This window comes from Pinus tabuliformis, chromosome Q, assembly GCF_031772625.1.
Source record: "Pinus tabuliformis cultivar Carrire ecotype Pingquan chromosome Q, CPIR1, whole genome shotgun sequence".
Lineage (NCBI taxonomy): Eukaryota > Viridiplantae > Streptophyta > Pinopsida > Pinales > Pinaceae > Pinus > Pinus tabuliformis.
Window position 1 is genome coordinate 720214448 of NC_142296.1, and position 24758 is coordinate 720239205.

A 24758-nucleotide genomic window follows, 5' to 3' on the forward strand; every position below is an offset into this window, starting at 1 on the left:
ATGGGATTCAGGTGTTCATCCGTAACAAGCAAGGCGTTGGCCTCGGCCTCAGCCTCAACCTCATCCATGTTTTACAGTCAGGTGCCAGTGCCTAGTGGAGTAACTGGAATGATTATAGGGAAGAAGGGAAGCACCATCCGGAGTTTCCAAAACACTCGAGGGATCACTTCTGTGAAATTGTCTTCTGGAAGAGTTGAAATACGTGGGGTATCAGAAGCAGCTGTACAGAGTGTTGTTCTGTTGGGTATTTTTGATGGGGAAAATACCAAAACCAAGATTCAAACTAAACACAGAGGCAATGCTCTGTTTTACCTCCACAGGATTTTTATACACAGACAGCTTAAAAAAAATTTCACTGAGTAACAGAGGATTTCACCACCATAAAATATTTCTATTCATTAAAACAAAAAAAACTAATACATCCTCTTTTTCTGAGAGAGATTTACCACTGTAAAATCATTTTCATATTCACTGCTGTGAAAAACAACTTACTGCTGTAACAAAAGTTTACATGAGCTTACTGCTGTAAAACAAAATTTACATTCACTGGTGTGTAAAACAACTTACGCTCCACCATTTTCTTTATGCACTTGCAAAACCACACATGGTTTTCCTTCACCTCTGTTTTTCAATGCCCACACAAAAACATTACAACATATTTGTGCACTGCTGTGCATACACCCTCTGGTTCTTCTTACTGCCGTAAAAAACCAGTTTTCTCTTTACTCCCGTGCGCAATACATACCAAAAAAAATCAACACACATAGCCATGTATAAAAAACATAATAAAAAAAAACTAACGTGGCCCATAACCATATTAAATGGCCTACACCTAAACTTACGTAAATGCATATATAAAAAAATACAAATGGGATGTATGCCCATAACCATTTAAAACAGGCCTCCACCAAACAATTACGAACAGTATTAAAAGCCATGACTTTTCTTACACGGCGGTCAAACCATAGACCTTTTACTCCACGTAAAAATTGATTTGACGTGGGCCTGTGCACTTTCCGGAGATCGACGGTGAAGATTTCATCCCCAGATCACTTGGCTGATCCAACGAGGTTCGCACACCAACCTCGGGTAAAACAAACGAACTTTACTGTCCGGGGAAAATGGTTTTGGGGGGTTCGTACACTGGACGCGTGTCTCATGCTGAATGTGTTCGGAGGGCTCCAAGGAAAAACAGTCTTTGCCAAAAGGCGGTGCGAACAAGGTAGATGGTTTTGTTTGGTGGTTTTCGGCTGCGTTGAAATTACACTTTTAACACTCCCCTTTAATTTCAACAGCTGGGCATTCTGTCATACCCAGACACTTCCTCAAAAATTCAAAGCTTTTCTGGTCCAGTGGCTTTGTCAAAATGTCTGCTACCTGTTCCTGAGTCCTGCAATGTTCTAAGACAATTTCTCCATTGTTCACTAACTCTCTGATGTAGTGAAACCTTGTGTCGATGTGTTTCGTTCTCTTATGAAACACTGAATTCTTTGACAAAGCAATAGCTGAGCTATTGTCACAAAAGACCACTGTCGCTTTTGCCTGCTCTTGGCCTAAGCTTCTCAACATCCTTCTCATCCATACTGCCTGACATGCTGCTGCTGTCGCTGCCACATATTCTGCCTCTGCTGTAGACAATGCTACAATGGACTGCTTCTTGGAAGCCCATGAAATGGCTCCTGAACCCATGTTAAAAACATAACCGGAAGTGCTCTTCCGATCATCTACACTTCCAGCCCAATCGCTATCTGTGTACCCAACCAAATCTGAATGTTCTGAGGCATGATATAGAATTCCAAACATTTTGGTACCTTTGACATACCTCAAAATTCTCTTTGCTGCCTGCCAATGTGCCTCCTTTGGCCTCTCCATAAATCTGGAAATCAAACTAACAGAATACATTAAATCAGGCCTAGTGGCTGTTAAATACATAAGACTGCCCACAATGCTTTTATACAAGCTAGGATCAAAATCCTTGCTGCTGTCCTCTCTGCTGAGCTTTAATCCCATTACTGTGGGAGTGATTGCTGCCTTGCATTCTTCCATCTTAAATCTGCCCAAAACTTGATTTACATATCTTGCTTGAGATATAAAAATTCCTTTTTCATTTTGATCTACTTCTATGCCTAAGAAGTATCTCAACAACCCCATGTCAGTCATTTCAAATTCATTCTTCATGACTGATTTAAAATTCTCAATAAGATAAATATCATTTCCAGTGAAAATAACATCATCTACATACAAGACAACAATTAAAATTTTACCATCCTTTTCCTTGATGTAGACTGTGGGTTCTCCTTCACATTTGTCAAATTCATTCTCCAATAGATATGAATCTATCCTGCTGTACCATGCTCTTGGCGCTTGCTTCAGCCCATAAAGAGCTTTCTTCAATTTGCACACTTTGTGCTCTTCCCCTTTCTTCTCATATCCGAGAGGCTGTTCCACATAGACCTCTTCCATTAACACTCCATTTAGGAATGCTGATTTCACATCCATTTGGTAGACTTTCCATTTGTTTTGAGCTGCTATGGACAGCACTGCTCTCACGGTTTCCATTCTTGCAACCGGGGCGAAAGTCTCCTCATAATCTCTCCCATACTGCTGCTTGTAGCCTTTGACAACCAGCGTTGCTTTATGCCTTTCAATCTTGCCTTCAGCATTGCTCTTGGTCTTGTAGACCCATTTCACACCAATGACTTCTTTGCCTTTCGGTAGCTCAACCAAATCCCATGTTTTGTTTCTCTCTATAGCATTCATCTCTTCATCCATAGCTTCTATCCATTTCCTATCTTTAATAGCTTCTTCAAAATGAATAGGATCATCAACATGACAAAACAAGGCAAATAAGGAATTCATTCCTTCATCATAAATGTCACTTAGATTTCTAAACTTCTTACCTCTTTCACTTGGTGTGCAAGTGCTTGAAGATGCACTTGAATTTCCTCCTTGTGGTGTGCTTGGAGAAGCACTCTCATTGATCCTCAATGGTGTCCCTTGTTGTCCTTGTGTTGGTGTTGCTGTTTGGGGATTCATTTCAGCCACCTCCTCTTCATCTTCATCATGAGGCAAACAGCTTTTAATGTTCACTGTTTTCTCTATGCTTCCATCCCAAGCTTCCTCTTCAATGAATTGAACATCCCTGCTGACAAAGAACTTCTTGGTAGATGGAATGTACAGCCTGTAGGCTTTGGATTCATCACTGTATCCAATAAAGATACACTTCTCCCCTTTGCTGTCCAACTTCCTCCTTAGCTGATCCGGAATGTGTGCATAGGCCACACACCCAAAAACTCTCATGTGGGTGACTCCTTGCTTTCTCCCACTCCATGCCTCTTCTGGCACTTTGTTCATGACTGCCTTTGTAGGACACCTGTTCAAAATATAAACTGCACAATGTACAGCTTCAGCCCAATATTCATTTGGCAAATGCTTTGCCTTCAACATGCTCCTTGCCATCTCCATGATGGTTCTGTTCTTCCTTTCAGCAACTCCATTTTGCTGTGGGGTGTACCGAGTTGTGAACTGTTTATGTATTCCATTTTCTCTACAAAACTTTAGGAATTCATTTGAGATATACTCACCTCCTCTATCAGTTCTCAATACTTTTATGTGCAGCCCGCTTTGGTTCTCCACAAGTGCTTTGAAGTTTTGGAATTTCTCAAAGACTTCACTTTTGTTCTTGAGGAAATATATCCAAGTCTTTCTTGTAAAATCATCAATGAATGTCAAGAAATATAGGCTGTCAGCTAATGATGGAGCTTGCATTGGTCCACACAAATCTGAGTGGATAATCTCTAAGGGTGCCTTTGCCCTTATACTTTTCCCTGATGGAAAACTTTCTCTGTGTTGTTTTCCCAAAATGCAGCCTTCACATAGGCTGTCCGGTTTCTCTATTAATGGTAATCCTCTTACCATTCCTTTTCTGCTCAATAAGTTTAGACCTCCAAAATTTAGATGCCCGAATCTCAAGTGCCATAACCAGTTCTCATCCTTTGGCACGCTTTGGAAGGCCTCTTGGGTGACTGCTGCCATTTCCCTTTTGTTTTTCATGTCTGCCCGGATCCGGAGAGGGAACATCCTGTTCCTTGTCATCTTCACTTCAGCAATGCATCTTTTGCTGGGTGGTATATCCATGATGGTGCACACATCATTTTCAAAGTAAACATTGTAACCCTTTTGGATAAGTTGTCCAACACTCAATAGGTTACATCTCATTCCGGGGACATAGTAGACATCTGCTATGGTTTTCTTTTCTCCTTGTTTTGTGAATATTTTTACCTCCCCTTTTCCCATAACAGACACTTTACTATCAGTTCCTAGAGTGACCTCTGATTTCAAATTCTGATTTAAGGCTGAAAAGAGGGCTACATTCCCTGTCATATGGTTGCTGCAACCTGAGTCTAAAAACCATATGTCCTCACTATGTGTTTCAGCCATGTTACAAGCTAACAGGACATTTTCTTGACTGCTGTTTTCTCTTGTAACATTTGCATTTTGTCTGCTGTTCATATCATGCTGTTTCTTTCTACAATCACTAGCATAATGTCCATACTTTTTGCAATAATAGCATTGAACATTAGATTTATCATACCTTTGTCCTTGAGCCTGATACTGTTCTCTTTGTTGGTTGCTGCCTTGACCTTGGTTCTGATTTGGATTGCTGCCTCTTCCTTGTGCATTTGATGGGCTGTTCCTTCCTCCTCTGTTCTGGCTTCTGCCTCTTCCTCTTTTGCTTCCTTTGCCTTGACCTCTTCCTCTTCCAAAGGACATCTGGGTCTTGAAGGCTTGCTCAAGGGATGAGTTTTCATTCCTACTCAACCTCTGCTCATGAGTTATCAGTGATGCATGTAGCTCATCAACTGAATATTTTGAGAGATCCTTTGTCTCTTCAATGGTGGTGACTATGGCATCAAACCTTGAGGGTAAGACCCTCAATATTTTCTCCACTATTCTTCTATCTTCAATTGTTTCTCCATGAGTTCTCATTTGTGTGATTACACCAATCACATGAGTGAAGAATGATTCAATGTTGTCTGACTCCTTCATCTTCAAGTTTTCAAAATCCTTTCTCAGCATTTGCAATTTTGCTGTCTTCACTCTCTCCATGCCTTGATAGGCAGTTTTTAGGGTTTGCCATGCATTGTGTGATGTTGTAGCTGCTGCTATCCTTGGGAATATACTCTGGTCCACTGCTTGATACAACAAAACAATGGCCTTTGCATCCTTCTTCCTATTGAGCTTCAGCTGATCCTTCTCTCCCTGAGTTAGTGCATTGAACTCATTTTCATCTGCTGGTTCCTCAAACCCATATTCTACTAGTTCCCATATATCCTGAGCGATGAACAAAGCTCTCATGGTTATAGACCAGTAGTCATAGTTCTTCCCATTAAAGTGTGGGAGCTGGGTGTTGAACATACCCATGCTTGTGCTTGCCATTCCTTGCATCTTGAACTATGGTTTTAAATCCTTGACTGTGTTTTTTTTTTAAAAAAACAACTGACTGTCTTCAGCAATAACAAGAGAAATGCTTTTGGGGAATACCTGAATCCTTCGCTGTCTGAGTCTTCTGTCTGCCTGAGAGGTTTTGCTGCAGCAACAACCTTCTCCCTTCAGCTTCTTTAACTTTTTAAAGAGCCTGGGCCTGCTCTGATACCACTGTTGGGTATTTTTGATGGGGAAAATACCAAAACCAAGATTCAAACTAAACACAGAGGCAATGCTCTGTTTTACCTCCACAGGATTTTTATACACAGACAGCTTAAAAAAAATTTCACTGAGTAACAGAGGATTTCACCACCATAAAATATTTCTATTCATTAAAACAAAAAAAACTAATACATCCTCTTTTTCTGAGAGAGATTTACCACTGTAAAATCATTTTCATATTCACTGCTGTGAAAAACAACTTACTGCTGTAACAAAAGTTTACATGAGCTTACTGCTGTAAAACAAAATTTACATTCACTGGTGTGTAAAACAACTTACGCTCCACCATTTTCTTTATGCACTTGCAAAACCACACATGGTTTTCCTTCACCTCTGTTTTTCAATGCCCACACAAAAACATTACAACATATTTGTGCACTGCTGTGCATACACCCTCTGGTTCTTCTTACTGCCGTAAAAAACCAGTTTTCTCTTTACTCCCGTGCGCAATACATACCAAAAAAAATCAACACACATAGCCATGTATAAAAAACATAATAAAAAAAAACTAACGTGGCCCATAACCATATTAAATGGCCTACACCTAAACTTACGTAAATGCATATATAAAAAAATACAAATGGGATGTATGCCCATAACCATTTAAAACAGGCCTCCACCAAACAATTACGAACAGCATTAAAAGCCATGACTTTTCTTACACGGCGGTCAAACCATAGACCTTTTACTCCACGTAAAAATTGATTTGACGTGGGCCTGTGCACTTTCCGGAGATCGACGGTGAAGATTTCATCCCCAGATCACTTGGCTGATCCAACGAGGTTCGCACACCAACCTCGGGTAAAACAAACGAACTTTACTGTCCGGGGAAAATGGTTTTGGGGGGTTCGTACACTGGACGCGTGTCTCATGCTGAATGTGTTCGGAGGGCTCCAAGGAAAAACAGCCTTTGCCAAAAGGCGGTGCGAACAAGGTAGATGGTTTTGTTTGGTGGTTTTCGGCTGCGTTGAAATTACACTTTTAACAGTTCTGGCTATTGAACGCCTTTTATGCCATGCTGTTTCCAAAAGTAAGGGATACCATCCTGACTTTTTTGTCACATGCTTCTGCAAGTCTCTTGCACAACCGCTCTTGGCTGTGAACAAAATTTGCTTTGAAAAGTTTGCTGGAGAAATCAGTCCGAGTCATAGGGAAGCCAAGAAAACCCATTTCTGTGTCAAGTCTGGAGCGATATGTGAGGAGGTATCGGGAAGGGGATCGGGGTCATCGATCGATAAATCATCTCATGATATAGATAGATTATCTGCTCAGCTTTCCAGTCAGATGGGTATTTCGGAATCTGTTATCCTTTCATACTGGGACTTTTCGGCCTATAAAACCACGCTGCTTTCGTGCCTCAAGTCTCTGCGATTAAATACCGAATACAGGACGATTAAATTGGTGATCCGATTTGGGAAGCTACTTTTCGACATTGGGCCCGATTTATCTAATTCAGTAAGGAAAGGAGATTTCATTTCCCTCCCACGCCTGCAGCAACTCCAGGTGGGAAAGAAGTTGAATTCTTTCTTCTCTACGGCATGTTCTAATGCAGCCGCAAGAGATATGAAGCTTCACTTAGAACGGCTGCAGTACGTGAAGATCGCCAGTGGAAAGAAAGTTAGTATTCATGTAGCAGATCTGGTAGGAAGGGAGCTGCAGCGATATAATGTGTCCGTCCGTTATGAGACGAGTATGGAAGGTCACAATGTCTCATCCTCTCACGAATTCGAATCAACGACAGGTCCTGTGATTACAAGAGTTCGAAGGCTGCCAACGAGACATGGTTTTGTATCCTTCTCCAGAGAAGGCCAGACAACCAATGATTTTCGGCTGGGAGTAGCGACTTACGAAATGGAACATCTGAATGATATTGATATTCCCCCAGGCATGGTGGAATGGGTAAACAAAGCGGGCAAGGGCTAACCAGCCATATATTGAGTCATAAATGCCCTTGCCATTTATGTATGTGGTGCACAAGTTTGGGATGGCATACATAACTCCGGCGGGCGACCTCGCGTTTCCGGTGACATACCCGGGACCCACCAACGAGGGCCCGCCCGCCCCGTCCCTCCGTTCCCGCCATCCACGTCAGCGCACGGGACCCATTTTCAAATGAAACTCTTCCCTCGCGCCCATTTCATTAAAATTCATTTTCGAACGTGGATTCCTCTGCAACCTGCTCTGCGCATCCGCTGCATCCTGCTCTGCATATCCTCTGCAACGTGCTCTACGCCAGATCTGCGCATTCGCTGCAACCATCCGCTGCATCCTCTGCGCTGGTTTCTGCGCAACATCTGCCTGCAAACGACTGCGCAAGAGCTGTGGGTATTCATCTGTAGGACGAGTTTTGTCAGAATTCCAATGATCACAGGTATTTCTCTGCAATCTAAGTCTGCCCATAAGACACTGTTGTTTAAAAAGACGCTGATTTTATACATCCTTGATCAATATAAGTTTTGCTTTCGAGAAGAGGTCCTACAGATCAGGGAAGTCTCTGTACTTATGTTTGCTTTGATACCTACCTGGTTAGGACTTTTTTGTAATCAATACACAAACAGATAGAGAGTAGAAACTTCTTTGAATTGAACCTCAAATGTATGGAAATTACATATATATATCATGAATCACAGTTATGGAAAATTGTTACCATGCCTATATTATTTGTTATTGAATTGGTGGATTGAATTATTTGATGTTCCTTCTGCCCAGTTAGTTTATTAGACCTGGTAGTTTTTTTTCCCTTTGTTGTTTTTTTGGTTATATCTCTTTGCCCAGAGAAAAAAGTCTTGAACCTTTCCATGACTGAAAATAAAAGGACAGCTTATGATAGTTCATCATACAATCAAGTTCAACATACAATCAAAGGTGCACAAATTCAGCTTAGAAGCTAGCCAGCAAAATACTTTCCAAAACATTACAAAACTATTGAAACACAGAACAGTCATCGGTTCTGGGGATCACAAGAGAAAAACTACCCTATACAAGGGTTCAGTATACACCTTACACAGCAATCACAGGAGATCTGAGGATCTCCTTATCCCCATCTCTGAAAACTGTCATATGGACAGAGCTTGGATCTCTTCTGCAAGCTTGTTTGGATAAACAATCTGCTTTCTGGTTGTGCTCAGATGTTATGAAAGTATATTTCGGAAAATCTGATTTTAAATGGCTTGTCCATAAAAGGACATGGATATGCTTAATGAACTATTTTTACCTTGATAATCCCAAAAAAATAATGTCTCACATCAATACTTCTCTGTCTTCTAGATTGCCTGATGTCTCCAACTCCTCCTAGAACTATTGCCATCAAAATGGAGATCACTTAGATTCCTGAAAGTTGTATACCTCTTTCTCCACATCGATTGGGAGATTTTGTAGTTGCCCTGTCAAAATACCCCTAAGAGAATTTTGTTTGAGATTCTATCAGAAATTTGATGATTTGAAATCAAGAAAATTATAAGAAAATTATAAAAATTATAATTTTAAGCGGTTGAGTTTATATAATATCACTATTTTAAGAAAAAATTTCTAAATTGTGAAATTTATTTTTACACTAAAAAAGCAATTTAAACTTGAATATATATATATAATTTTACCAAAAATTATGTAACCAAATTCCAGCTTAAAAAACCAAAAAGATCACCTCATTAAGCTAGGCCTAATACACAGGACATTTTGTGAATGCTCCTCACAATACCTGTAAGGACTTGGTGTTTCCATGCCTGGTTCTGCAACTGATCTCCGTTTTGCCATCTTTTGTGGCTGTCGAAATTTAGATAAACTCCTTTCGGTTTGGCATAAGGACTTGGTGTTTCCATCCCTGGGTCTGCCACTGATCTCCGTTTTTCCATTTTTCTATTTTTTTCGGTTTGGCAGAAGTTTTGAATGGTGATATCTCTGTTAGAAGTTTTGAAGGGTGAGATCTTTGTTTGATCTTTGTTTTTCTCGGGCGGGAGATCTGTTGCTCTACTTCTCTGTTTCGTATGGGTTTTCTCAACGTTTTACAACAGCACAAACAAATTACAAATATTGATGCGGTACTTAATAGAGTGAGAGCTCTCCTTTGCCATCATGACTCAAACTCAAATCAGATACTACCTGAAATTATTCAACAGCAGATCTCTTGGATCAGGAAGAATACCAGAGCTAACTGATGAGTTAAGGAGAATCCAAAACCATGGCTAACATCCAAAGTCAGGGAGACAAACACTCTTTAGACTGCATCACATTTCATGCAAAAATTAGTTAATCTACCGAAGGATAAACCAAACAAAATTAACCTGAAGAGCTGTCAAGCCAAATTGTGGTAGAGGACTCATCCTCTGACACTTGCTGATGCTGAGGATGTGCATCCTCTAAGTCTTATCACTGATATTTGATTTTCTGTTATTTTTCAAGGATGTGCATTCAGACTTGAGGTAGCATAAAAATAATCAATTTCAATCAGGATATTTTGTCATGTTAAAGTATTCTAACATGAATCTATTTTGTTGTTGTCACTATGCAGTGATTCTAAGCCCACAGAATGGTGGAAAAGTGGACACTGTGCATTGAAGTATCATGCCGCCCCAATCCGGGTCCAGCATCTTTAAAAATTGTCCTTCACAATGGGGCAAAAAATCATGTGATTTATAGAATATGGGAAGTGCAGGGAAAGACAACCAATAACGAAGCATACTACATTACACTTGTTGCAGGTTTAAAAGAGGCAAAACACAATGGGGTGAATAACATAACAGTGCTGACAAACTCAGAATTAATCTGTAATCACATGGAAGGCATCTACAATGTTCGCGCAGACAATTTGAAGCCCCTCTACAGAGAGGCAAAAATCTGGAGTGCTCGATTTAATTCTTTTTCGATAAAGCACGTTGCGGAGATCCATAAAATCTCTACTGATCTAATGGTTGGAGCAATCTCAAGTGTAGATGCAGGTGCCAGAGATGATTCAGGATCATCGTTCATTCCACCGGCAAACATTGATCAGCATCAATATAGGTCTCGACTATGTGTATACACCATGGTTGTCATTTTTATTGGGATTCTCATACCGTGGTTCTTTCAGTAAAGTACTCGTTAATGTACTTTTTTTTGGTTTTGTAATATCATTCACCTTGGATGTCCAATCATGTTATAACTGAATTCATGTGTCCAATTATGTACATTATATTTGAGGTGAACTAATTATTCTTAACCTACTGGTGATTCTGAAGGCCATCCACAAGTTGGCAAATGTGTGGATCATTGCTTTCAGTGCATATGAATATGCGAATGTTTGATTGGTTTTAATTATGTCCATTTAATATTTTTCAAACTTGACTAGACTACTATTGGACATGGAATTATAACTCCTCGGCTTAATAATATGTATGCACAATCTTCTTCAAGCATCATTCATGATTGCCTATTAATACTTGGAGGGTACCAAAGGCTCATAGTTACCTTGTTATCTACACCTGTTAATTCCATCCACATACTTGCAGCTGCTCCATAAAACAACACAACTATCTGCACAAGCAATCTGATTTCCTTCATTTGAAGCATTTTTGTTGAGTAGGGTTTGCAACACACAAGCAATTCTAGGTAATGTATCCTTTCTTTTCCTTGCTTTCCATACTATATGCACTCACCACATATTTATTTCCTTCAACTTGTTGCTTGACACGAAGTTGGAATCCTTAACACCTACATATAAACTTAGAATGTTGATCACTTGGAACATGTAAGTATTAATTCTCTTTTTGTTTCTTTAAGGACAACTGTTTTATAGCCAGGTTCAAGCATGTTTGCAAACCTCTGGTCGTCTGATGATAACCATTCTTCGACATTTGGGTGAGACAACCGTCACAACTGAACTTTAGTAACATTCATGTTAGACCTCTTATTTCTTGTAGGTTAATCAACCTCCATGCATAATTACGCTACACTCTCAGTGCATGGATGCTCACATTATCATGGAATAGCATTAATGATCCACAACTTCGTTAGAATAAATTTATGCAAGAATACATTTCATACATAGAGACTACTCACTCAGCTCAAAGAGTCCACTTATTTCCTTTCAACATGTCAATTTACTTGTTTTTCCTAGAAGTGGGGAAACAGCAACCAAATGGTAATAGTTTGTTTACCTTCAATGGCAATCTTCCCTGATCTTGCTGGTTCTTCATGAAATGTTTTCCAAAGGGGTAAGACTACACACTCAAAAGAAGCATGAAAATGCATCATAAATTTGTATGTGTCATATAATAATAAAATACATGATAACCTGTGAAAAGGCTCATGCTCAAGTGAGATAAACAATGGATTGGATTAGCTATTGATGAGGCCAAAACATACAAATTGTCAACTCTTAAATCAGAATTCTAATTTAGGTAAGAAAGAACAGAAAAGGCTTCCTTCTCTGTCCAAACACAGAGTCATGTCTTGTGCAGAGGCCCCACAATCTACTCTAATACCACGTTGAAAAACATCGTAAGCACCAAAACTGAAAAGAGGGGCATTGCATTTATGTCTTCAAATAATAGAGCCTATAGATAGTTGAAATATGTTCATAACCTTTATTGCAGTTACATAGTTCCTTCATGTCATTACCTATTTCTGACCTAATTTTACACTATCATTACCCACTAAATTAGATAAATTTGAATGTTCAAATGCTCTGCCAAAATAAAAGTTATATTCAACTATCTCTTATTTTGTGAAATAAGATAGGAATTTTTTTGAGTTATAAAGATGAGCAGTCTTCAAGGCAAGCGCAGAGCATTACGTATGGATGTGCTTGATGAATAGAAACCCTGAAAACATAAGCAGAATCATAATATGTATTGAATCTGTTAGATGCGAATGAGTTGTAGCAAAAGAAGCTTCATTTAATTGGAGCAGTGGTAACCATAATTCAATGCTTGTGTAAAATATTTGTATGGTTATTGTATTTTAGGTATATCGTTTTGTACATATTTCTAATGTCTCTCTTCAAAGATGTACTATTTTATCACTGATGTAACATATAAACTCGTTAATATGCTGCTATGGTATGTTGGATGCTATTTTTCTTGAAGTTTTTGGAAGAGGATGTTGTTTTTATTATATTGTCCTGTGCACACCACTTGTGTCTCTATTAAACTATATGCTTATTTCCATTGTATATCACATTTATCTATGCCATCATTCCACACATAATTCTGAAATATAAATCTGTACATAAATTGTGCAATGTTAAATCAAAAACCATAATAAAATGACGTTATATCAATAGTAACCACAGATTTTCTAGTTTAATTTCTTGATGCTTCTTTGTTACAATAGTCCAGCAGCAATCCATTTTCCCTGATCCGTGTGAGGTCATTCATGGATTACATAAAATATGAATCGTCAAAATATAATAAAATCCATTCTTAATAGTTATTTTAATGACAAAGCACCCCATGGATCCAATCAAATTAATGTGAAACCAACTGTGTAACGTAATACACTATTCAACCATTTTGATGATTATGTTATAATTCAATTTGTATCATTTAAAGACTAGTCAATATGATTTTGCAAACTTAGTAGAAAATCCATGACTCCTAATTCTTGTTGTGGCTGCCCTGGTTGAATCTGTTGGTTCCAGCATGTGATAGTCGATGTTAATTTCAAGTATAAATGATAAATCAAATAGTAGTAAATGACATTTAATCAGGATTGTTCATGATGAGTGCAATCCTATGAGCAGGAGAAATTATTACAATCTTTATAGTTTAATCATTATTAAATAACTAACTAGCTGAACAAAGGACAGGAACTCTGTGAAGGGATTGGTTGATTTGCAGACACTGTAGAAATGCATAATTGTAATGTGTACAATTGTTAGTAATGGTTCTAACTAATAGGCCACAACACTGAAAGTAATAATATTAGCCATTCATGCCACCAAAGGCTGAGAATGACAAAGAATGAAATAATGGGGTTTGGGTTCTTTTTGAGGCTGAGCTGCTTTAGCTGGGCTTTAATTTTTAGCTTCCTCACTTCTTTTGCATCATCAATTAGAAGCTCTTGCAATAATATTATTGATGTGCTGGATGGCATTGCCCAAGTAGCTAGAAGTTTTCTCCTTAATTCTGTTGGTATTAATCTTGTTTAGTTACATGCTTTGATAGGTAAGTGATACGAACAAAACTATCTTTCTTCTGTATTTCAAGCTAAAGCAAACTGCCTTCTAATTTATATGTAATCAAAATTGGCCAATCAGATCCGCGGATCAAGTTGGCCAATCAAATCCTTCTAGTCTCAGATCTGTGGATCAAGTTGGCCAATCAAAATTGCATGCAGTGAATCCATTTTGCTTGATCATGTTCTTGTTAGTCAAGCAGCATATCATCAGTTTACCCTTTCAAGATGTACATATTTGTGTTGTCATTATTTTATCCTTTCAGGGAATACATATTTATTGATGCAATGGTTTTTACCCTTGACTTGTAGAATTCTCTTCCCACACACGATCTGTCATATTTCAGATTGATGCAATGTGTAAGACTGTAAGTGCATAAAGGTGCAATGCGTGCATATTTAATGATGTCCTGTTTCTCTTAAAGCAATTCTTTTTGATATTTTCACTGGTTTAAATTAAGTAGCAGTTGATCATAAATATTCTTGCTTCAACTGAAAGCGGGTTTATGATTGATATGGTATATCATTCTTCCTTTTATAATCTTAAACATGCAGAAACATAGAAAAAAATGCACCATACACAGTAATTTCAATTACATATTGACAATACGATCAAAGAGATCAGCAATAAAATCTATAAAATGAAGGTTAAAATAATTTGCAATGGAGCATCCATTGCAGTGATTATCATAATCGATTGTTTAACCACTGTTTAATTGAAATTATATGTTCACCGAATCAGGTAATTCCTTTCCCACCAACCAATGTAACTTTGCTCCATTGCAGTGATTATCAATCCACACTTCTTAAAGGCAAATGGTGCAAGTGCAGACAGCAAGTTAGCATAAAGCATTGCCAACAAATTTCACCAACCACTAAGAAGTTCAAGTTATTCAAAACTGTCCCAAGAGATTCACACATAATTTCTCACTGAATCAGGTTCTAAAAGGAATTATGTTCCCTGTCAACCTTTTAAATGCTCAATAAATCAAAGCTGGAGGGCCAAATCAGGCTGTGAATCAACCAGCATTCCAGAAGACTGCCTAACTGGAGACCTTGGAGACTGTTTTTCTACATTCAAATCTGGTGGAATCGAATTTGAAAATTCAGATGTCTGTTGAGAAGGCTGTTTTGAAGGTAAAGACTTCCATAGTTGTTTTTGAGATTGGGATGTATCAGCTCCCATTGGTATCTGCCTGCAATTAAAAGGACTCTGTGTGGTTGAATTTGGCAATTCTAACATCGAGTTTACACCTCCCTGAGAAGTGGCATGAGATGACAGATTCTGAGGATGCATCCAGCTCAGCTGTGAACGCATATACAGAGGCATGTCCATGGGTGCCTGCTGTTGAATAAATTGAGGAACACTACTAGAAATGCCTGATAGTTTTGTATCACCATATGGTTCCCTGGCCACACAATTGGAATTACCATCCAACCTTCTATCAAAACCAGTGCTGCCAGAAGTTGTCGTCTGGACACTTGAAACAGGTTGCACATGTTCAGCTGGTTTGGCAGATGCCCATTGCATAAGTCGGTTACTTCTGGAGACAATCTCAAGCAATTTTGACTGGGATACATCTGAGGTAAATTTTGCACCCGCCAGATTGACTTCACTGGATTTAGCAATTGATGAAGCTGATTTCAACTCACTCTATTTGACTCCTTGCAAAGGCGTTTGAAAATTTATATTGTTGGCTGACTGTGAACTCATAGATAGAGGAACAGGTAACCCAGTAGATTGAGACAGAGATACTAGTCCTGTAGATTGAGCAACTGTTGCAACTGTAGATTGAGCCAAGGTCTGTTGATCCCTGATCTCCTCACGCAATAACAAAGCAGCAGGAGGAGCTTCAGCTGTAACAAAAAGGAAAAAAACACGTTGTTATGCAATCGCATTGAAGGCAATGAAGATAATAATATTTTGAATTTCACATTAAATGGTAGATCAATTAATATTTCCATACCAGTATTTTGCAAAATAGAACCTTGTACCCTTCTAGATGTGTGGTCTAGATTGATTTCTTTTGTAGAAGAAATCTCCAATTGTTCATTCAGGCTTTTTTTCCTTCCATGACACCGTCCAAACTTTAGAAACTGTGGTCCACATTTTCTTGATTTCAACGCAGGAACACTTTGCCCCCCTTTTTTTGTTGGGCTCAAGAAACTATGTCGCCTCTTGGTAGTGACCTTGGATGGAGTTAGAACATCAAATTTCTTATTATTGTACTCTTGGCTTACATTTTTTACCAATTCATTTAGTGCATATGCCTGCTCCAAAGATTTGGGTGTTATTTGTAATAAACCCCTCAATATCTTATGAGTTGATGACATCACAAGTTCAATTTCCTCATCGATTGTTAGGGCGCTATCTTGCCTTACCATGGTTGAATCAGTGGAAGGAGAAGCTGGAAGGCTCATTTCAATTTCTGGGCTCATTGCAAACGATTCATTTAAATCAAGTAAATATCCAGGTCTTTCTGTAATAGACCTATAGACATTAGGCAATTCATTGCCACTTGAAACCTTGCTAGTCACTACCATCTCAACTTTTAGAATATGCTTGCAAATATTGCCATTTAGGGCCCATTTGCAATTACAAAAGTGTAGGTTCTGCCCTTTATAGATGACATGATACCATGTATCACGAGTTGCCGTAGTTTGGCTACGAACCAAATACTCACTTTCCCTGTTTCCATCAGCCATACAATCTTCATCTGGGATATTCTTTGCTTTGCACTTACTTAAATTTATTTGTTGCTCAATTTTTGAAGCTCGGACAAAACCAACATTTTTTAGACGTTGCATGTGAATGTAATACAACTCAACCTTTTTTAATAAAAGGTGCAATAGCCAATCCACCCTTCTATGGGACGCATTATTCTTCTCACAGAGGTACCTTTGCTTTAGATACCGGTGATAAGATTCGATAGCATTATTAGTATCCTGGTTGGAATGTGGGAAGTCCCTATATGCTTTTGCCCACATATCTGGAAAAAAAACATATATTAGATGCGAAAAAACAATAGAAAATGGTGAACTACAAAATAAATTGATAAAATGAAACCTTAGGAAACTTACATAGCTTGTTGTTGTTTAACCAGTTGGTTGCAAAATAATCCAAAAACACAGTTTCTTCTTTGAATTCATCAAAGAAACTTTGAATTTCATGTTGCACAGATGCATCATCTTCACACGAATGCATGATTAATCCCAGAGCACGGAAGATACGGACTTTATTTTCCTTTCCCCTGACTTTCGTTCCAACATTTTTCAACCAAGCTCTACGGACATGCCATACACACAACAATAGTGTACAGTTTGTGCAAGTCCTGAAATAATATAACATTGTAAGAGAATATCCTTGAACATTATTGCTTTTTAGCTCTTCTAAAAAGAAAAAACTGGTTCACCTTAATGCCTCGATTTCCGCTGCTGCATCATCTGTGATGACAGCTCGGACATGCCAATCTGGGTTTTCCTTTTTCCCATTTGCAAATAATTGCGACATCCATTTACAAATATCAGGAGTACCATTCCGTGATGATATTACCCATGCCACTGGAATCCCATTGTGATGATCATCAAAAGCCATTATGGTGTACAGTTGATACTGCATTACAATAAGAAAACAAGATTATAAGCATATAAGAGGACGACATTGAAATAAAGTAGAATAAATGAAGGTTTGGTAAATATGTTTACCCCATATTTGTTAGTGCTAAAAGTGGAGTCCATTGATAACATGTTGTTGTGTGAGTATCTCACCATCATTGAAAGCATCCACTTAGTTTGTATGCCTATAATGAAAGGAATGTTTTTAACAACATCTTGTTGTTGGTAGAAGAAAAAGCTCTCTGGGCACTCAGTAACCCAACAATCCACACTCATTGGATCATTTTCATGCTTCACATACTCTAGCCTCTTGATATTATTGTACATGTTTGACACATCCTTTCTTGTCATGAAAGAATCTCGAGGTGCCCCTGTGAAAAGCTCACCAGATCCATACCTTAAATCAAAAATAATTTTTTCCCAGATCATCGTAGCATTAAAACCATCACGAACCAAATCTTCAACAATAGTTCGTATATGTTGTGTTAAATGCGGCGCAAAATTGAATTTCTTGGGCATGTCATTTGCCTCATTTCCATGACAAACCACATTTTTGTCATCAATATGTCTGCATGCTGTATATATTAGAACGGCATCATTTGGTCTAATAGCAAGACGTCGCATAATAAAGTGACACTGACAACCAACTTTGATGCTGTGACGTGGAAGACGTTTCTTAGTTGTGGATCCAGGTTCAGCCACATTGCTGGATTGTACACGATTTGGACCATAGGCACACCTATATCTGTGATCAACAATTCACCGAAAATTAAATAAAATATTTATGCATGTTTGACATAGTGAACTTAAAATCAAAATTATATATATATATATATATATATATATAGAGAGAGAGAGAGAGAGAGAGACTCACACAACATATTCTAGATATGTTGAATAATTTGTCCTCTTGATATCCTTCACATCTTTAATTTTTCGAATTTTAGCAACAAATTGAGTAGGTGCGGGTTCCCTCATTTGCTCTCCCCTTATAAAATCCTCAAGTCGACAATATGGAATAATTGCGACTTGGTCTCCTGCTACTTCTGTCCATGTCAAATCTTCCGCTGAAAACTCTATCATCCCTTCTGGGTCCTCAACCTCCAACTCATTGATCAATTCCCACTTCCTCATTCTTCAAATCCCTATACAAATGAGGGAACACGAACATTGACTAAACATATGAGCAACAGTTCATACTATGAATATTGAACACCACTTGAAATGCAATTTTTTGTAGTGTGTAGAATTTACACTGAAGACCCCACCAGATATAAACACATTTACAGCATAATTCCCTATCTTCCCTTCAATATTTCCTACCCATGCACAAAACAATATTATAGACTTTCAAATGCTTCATCTTGGTATAATCAATACATTGCTGAAAGAAACATAATAACATGCAAAATCTGTTGCAAAGAAAAAACTGTTATACAACTTTAATCAGTTTGTTCCACTTTGTTATGCTGGAGTCATCGCAGCACTCTATGTAAATTGCATTTCAGCGTTAAATTATATTTTCCTGGAACTTGGTTTGTTCATGAGGATTGTTGCTAAGTTCTCTAAGTTCATTCTCAGTGGCTGCCCTGTTTCAGACTCCACATGCTGAAACCTGAGTCTGAAAATAATTTCATTCTCAAATGCCTTATTAATTATGGGACCGATGGTCGACTCTTGTTTGCTTTTTGCATGGCTCCTTGAGGACATTTGTATGCTGAAAGGACCAAAGAAGTCTAGCCTTGTCGCCAACAACAAAGGACAGAATACATCCATCAAGATATATAGAAACTAAAGAAGCTCAGCATTTGAAGTGCCGGGAAGCTAAGGCACCAACTGGCAAGAAGGGAAATATCAATCAATAAAAGTTTGCAAAAGGAAGGGAAATGTTTCATTATAGTCCAAGAACTGCAATTGCACAGAGAGAGAGAAGGGGACTGCAAAAACCTGAGGAAAGCTGAGGAAAGTCTTGTTGGTCTGTTTGGAAAAACAAGTGTTCTTTCAAATCACAAGTGATAGGGCAGATGATTAATCACCATCTGGAAATTAATCCTAAGATACATCAATCAGGGATAACATAGGGATTATGTGTAGTTTGTCATAAAAAAGGAAACTATCAAGCATACATTGCAATATAAAGTGTCTCAAGTCATCTAGAGGTTGATTAAATAAATAAATAAATCCACTCCTCTTCCTGGATTCTTTGAGGTGGAAGGCCGCTAGTGGCTATCCTTAGATATAGTATGATGATAACAAACCATGGAAAAATTTATGAAATACTATTTGTTAGATGAGCCTTTCATTTCTATGGATAATGACAGTGATTTATGGATTACCATTTGTTGGACGAGCCTTTCCTTTGTATGGAGAAAGAGATACAGAACTACTTACGGTAGCAGCATTTCCAAGTTCAGTATAGAATAATGTTGGCATTCAAAGCTAATTTAGCTGATCACAGGTCATCTAGATAAGTTGTTTTTCATACAAAGCCTGATATATTAGAGTACAGTGGTAGGCCTAGTATGGTAGTGCCTCTCCTTTAAGATGGTAAAGAAGGCCATGTAGACTTTTAGCCCAGGGATGTTCAGCTAGATGCATTTTTTATTCGTTTAATTAATAAGAAATGCATTTTTCTAAGTTTGAAGGGTTCCCAAGGCAACCAAACACCCAACACCCCAATAGATAGATAAAAGCCTATCCAGGCACAGATACATGCTCGCAAAGAAGGCATGTCTTTCGATCTTAATGAATATGGGTGGAAATAGAGATTGGTGTAGTATTCAACCATCTGCCCAAGGTCACAGGTTCAAATGAGACCATACCATAGGTTAGAGGTTCAAATCCAATCAAGTCCTTTCAAGTTACCTGTCACTATTCTCTATCCAATTATTCTGAGGATGCATTTTCCTAGATAACTGGTTTTTTATTGCAAAAATACACCATATTTAAATGTAAATCCAACCATATCACAAATGAAAAATAATCTTAAAAATTAAAAATTAAAAACAAAGAAATTATAGGTTTTAAAAAATACTGCAATTCAATAACCTGTCAAAATAACATAGAATACACAACCAGGCATATCAATCCAACGTTTTTGCAGTGTTTTTGTTATGGGTATAATACTTGTAAACTACTAAAAAGCCTACTACAAACAACAAGGAAATAACCCTATTTTCATTGTGCATATGACCAATAAGAAAATAAAGGTCTGCTAGCATAGAAGTCAATACTCAACAAGGACTTAGTAGAAAATAGACAAACATCCACAAGAATTTTTCCAATGATAATAATAGAAAATTAAAAATGAATGTTCAAAAAAGAATATTGATTTTAATCTACATTAAAGAATATTTTCCATTTCCCAACATTCCAACAATCACATGTTGCATCATAATAATGAGCAACCTCAAGTATGTAACCATAATAATAAGTAACTTTTTAAGTCTTTAATATTTGTAATTACTTCATCTTAGTTGAAAAGTTCTCAATTATCCACATTGGATTCAGCTCATATTTCCTCTCCCAATTCAAATGAAATGTTTTGATTGAGGATAACCCTTGAGTGCTTTATGCTAGCTTGTGGGTACGGGTGTAAGGGGATGTGTGCCTCTTCCTGTGACCCAATACGGGTGTAGGAACTAGCCTCTTCCTGTGACCCAAAACACTACACTCTTTACACATCCACATTATCCTGTAGAGGAAATACTAAAATGATCATGAATTTGCATATGAGTTCTCAAAGGCACTGAGCAATGCTAGCAGGTTGGAATCAGTTGATCCACAAAAGGCTTTGCATTGTATATGTGACTGGGAGTGCACTGCTTAGAGTTGCCTGCATTAATAAGAAAAATATCACAAAGCATGAGACTCAAAACTTCTGAAAAATGGGAGATTATAGAAATACAGGATTACAGAAAATCCCTAATGGAGGGAAAAATCTACACCATACAAAGATGTAACTATATAGCGAGTGTGTTTTGCGTCCTTGGATTTTGTTAGTTTATTTCAGATGTTTGAATATTCATGAAAGAAGTTTAAGTCTCTATTGACATTTTGGATTTCATGTTTGAAGGAATCTCATTATTCAGATCATCAAAATTGAGATAACTTGGTTCAATTGTATGCAGGTAACTGGTAAAGCAGTAATGCTTGACGAGATCATCAACTATCTTCAATCTCTTCAACACCAAGTAGAGGTAACAGATGCAATAAGACTCTCTTTTCTCTTCTTGTTGGCTTTGGTCATTACTGACCCATAAACTGCTCTCATTACACCAGTAGCCTGTAAGCTTTGTAAATTCCCAATAATCTTTGGTACCTTGACAGTGGAACTAATTATGCACCATGAACACCCCTGTCTATGTTGCAAACTTAGCATTTATTTATCGCTTGGTACCACTAGGTGGGATTACAAAAAGTATACAACACTATTGCTGGACACCCCCTATCTACTGCTCCAATTAATCATGACAATGGACACAAATGGTTTTAGAGGATCATCTGCAGGACCAATATTGTATGAGTAGGGAGGTGGCTTTAGGAACTCTTCCCATCAGTTTTTTAGCATTTAAGCTTGATATATTTCTCACGACATCTGAACTCATACTAGTGCCTACTCTTCCAAACTTTCACTAGACCTTGTAGACAACAGCATTATTTCCTAGCCAATAGTTTTGTCCCCAACTATCTTCTTGGATGTTTGATGACTAGACTGCAAGTATTTAACGGAAAGAACAACTGTTTACCCCGAATTCTGATATTTTGTCTTCTGATTTGTTTCTCTGAATACAGTTCTTGTCCATGAAATTGGCTACAGTCAATCCAAAACTTGACTTTAACATCGACAATTTCTTTGCCAAAGAGGTAAAATTTTTATAAGCCAGAATGTTGTGATATATTTGGTGAAACAAGTATTTTTCTGGGTTTCTGATTTCAAGCTAAAGAAAAATTTTCAATTGTTCTTAGATGTCTGGAAGCTTCTCGAGCAAGGGAATGTCTCCTACATACTTCCATTTGGACCAACTGAAGCAGGCTTCTCTGCAAACGGTACCAAGTCCCGGATCGGATATACCTTCCACTATGAGTTCAGTAGACTCTGCAGAAATGTTTGACGGTGCAAATTTTCAGGTAAACATTAATTTTGCTTAAAAGGTGAGGCTCCTTGGGGGGTTTCACGTAGGGTTTACAACTTTCCTGTGCCCCTGAAATCCAAAATCTTTAAAACATATTTAATATTTTGCTTAAAAGGTGAGGCTCCTTGGGGGGTTTCACGTAGGGTTTACAACTTTCCTGTGCCCCTGAAATCCAAAATCTTTAAAACAGATTTAAAACAAAATGAATGTTTTATGTACAGAAGATTCTCTAAATACAGATATAAGTATGGTTTAAAACCACGATTTGTCATTTGCAGAGACGGATATGGCACCAGGAATATACCAGGAGGTACCCACAGCTCTTGCGCAGTCGTTTGCAGGCAGATGTTGCGCAGAAACCAGCGCAGAGGATGCAGCGGATGGTTGCAGCAGATGCGCAGAGCAGGCGTAGAGCAGGTTGCAGAGGATATGAAGAGCAGGATGCAGAGGTTGTTAGCAGCGGATGCGCAGAGCAGGTTGTAGAGGAATCCACGTTCGAAAATGAATTTTAATGAAATGGGCGCGAGGGAAGGGTTTCAAATGAAAATGGGTTCCGGTGCGCTAACGTGGATGGCGGGAACGGAGGGACGGGGCGGGCGGGCCCTCGTTGGTGGGTCCCGGGTATGTCACCGGAAACGCAAGGTCGCCCGCCGGAGTTATGTATGCCATCCCAAGCTTGTGCACCACATACATAGATGGCAAGGGCATTTATGACTCAATATATGGCTGGTTAGCCCTTGCCAACAAAGCGTGGGGGATCGAATCCCTGACCCGTTACTTGTCTTTCCGCCGCCAGGAAGGTTCCTGATCATTAATATCCGATATAAAACCACTGAAACGTACTGTACGGAGGATTTCAAATTTCGCGTTTCCCAGGTGACAGGAGGAGACAGGATTAATATGGTGGGGAATAAAAGATGGGAATGCAAGCTGAGCAGCAAATGGTTCAAGTCGAATTACGGATCGCCAGTTGCGGACACAGCCACTAGCAGGTGGGAGGATGTGGAATCCCTTGTTCAGACTGATGTCGTTGCCCTCATCAATGAAGCTGTTAAGTTTAGTGAAGTCGTACAGCCATCCGCGTGACTGCAACAATTTTGAGTTGGGGTGTTTTCGGCATCTTTTTTCCCTCCTCCTGCGACTAAGTTGATGTGTTTATGAAGCTATGTGTGCATGAAGTTCTGGAAACTTCTATTTATGGTTTTGTATTTCGTTACGTCTTGGTTTCAGCTCAGTAGTAATATCATGGTATCCAACGCCTAGATGATGATAATAATGCTGCAAGCGGAGGACCTTTGCCAACGCTTTGTAATCCTTTTTATCGTTAATATATGTCACTGTCGTTTAAAAAAGAACGGATTAGATCAAATGGTTTGGTATTTTGTATATGTGGTTATCTGGCAAGAGCGGGCATATTATAGGGCATTAAATGCCGGGCTATATGCGTCTTGTTAGCGCTTTAACTCGTGCGAAGTGATAGATAAATAAAAAATACATGCATATTATAGGGCATTAAATGCCCGGCTATATGCGTCTAGTTAGCTCTTTAACTCGTGCGAAGTGATAGATAAATAAAAAATACATGCGTGTGTTAAAAAGCTAGCAGAAATACATAGGTTAAAGAACTGACAAAGGCTCATATAACCAGGCATTTAATGCCCTATAATATGCCAGTTAGCGCTTGCATATCTGGTTACTATATACATTACTATAGTATGCCTGTTAGCGCTTGCATATCTGGTTACTATATACATTACGTTATTTATGTGTGGTGGGCTTTTCAAAAAGAACATTACAAATCATAGGCCGGATTAAAGTTGGCTTTATTAGTCCCTGCCATCTGGCATCCGGCAGGGACTATAGTAATCGGTATGACCCCTACTTAACATTACTTCACCCCTGCCATTCTCTGTTATACGGCGGTTAGATCAAGTTTATATCAAAGTTTCAAGGCTGTCTGCCCTCCCCGCCAGGATGCCGAAGGACTGCCATCTTATTTGGCCTCTTCCCGAGGCGGAAGAGGCCCGAACATAGGTTAACTTGCCATTTACGCGCAGTTTGATTATCCCTGACCGTTAACGGTTTCGTATTAATGCTAGCATTATTTGGCCTTTTTTCGAGCCGGAAAGAGGCGGAAAGGTTTATAAC

At 38.5% G+C, this 24758-nt stretch overlaps 1 protein-coding gene across 1 annotated transcript; it reads left to right on the top strand.

Moving 5' to 3' along the window:
- On the top strand, window positions 1–23696 carry LOC149221558 (uncharacterized). Its single transcript, XM_089387410.1, has 3 exons — window positions 1–244; window positions 6698–7624; window positions 23365–23696. Exons 1-3 carry the CDS (start codon window positions 1–3, stop codon window positions 23694–23696), a joined length of 1503 nt encoding a protein of 500 aa, XP_089243536.1.
- Window positions 23697–24758: the final 1062 nt, after the last annotated feature.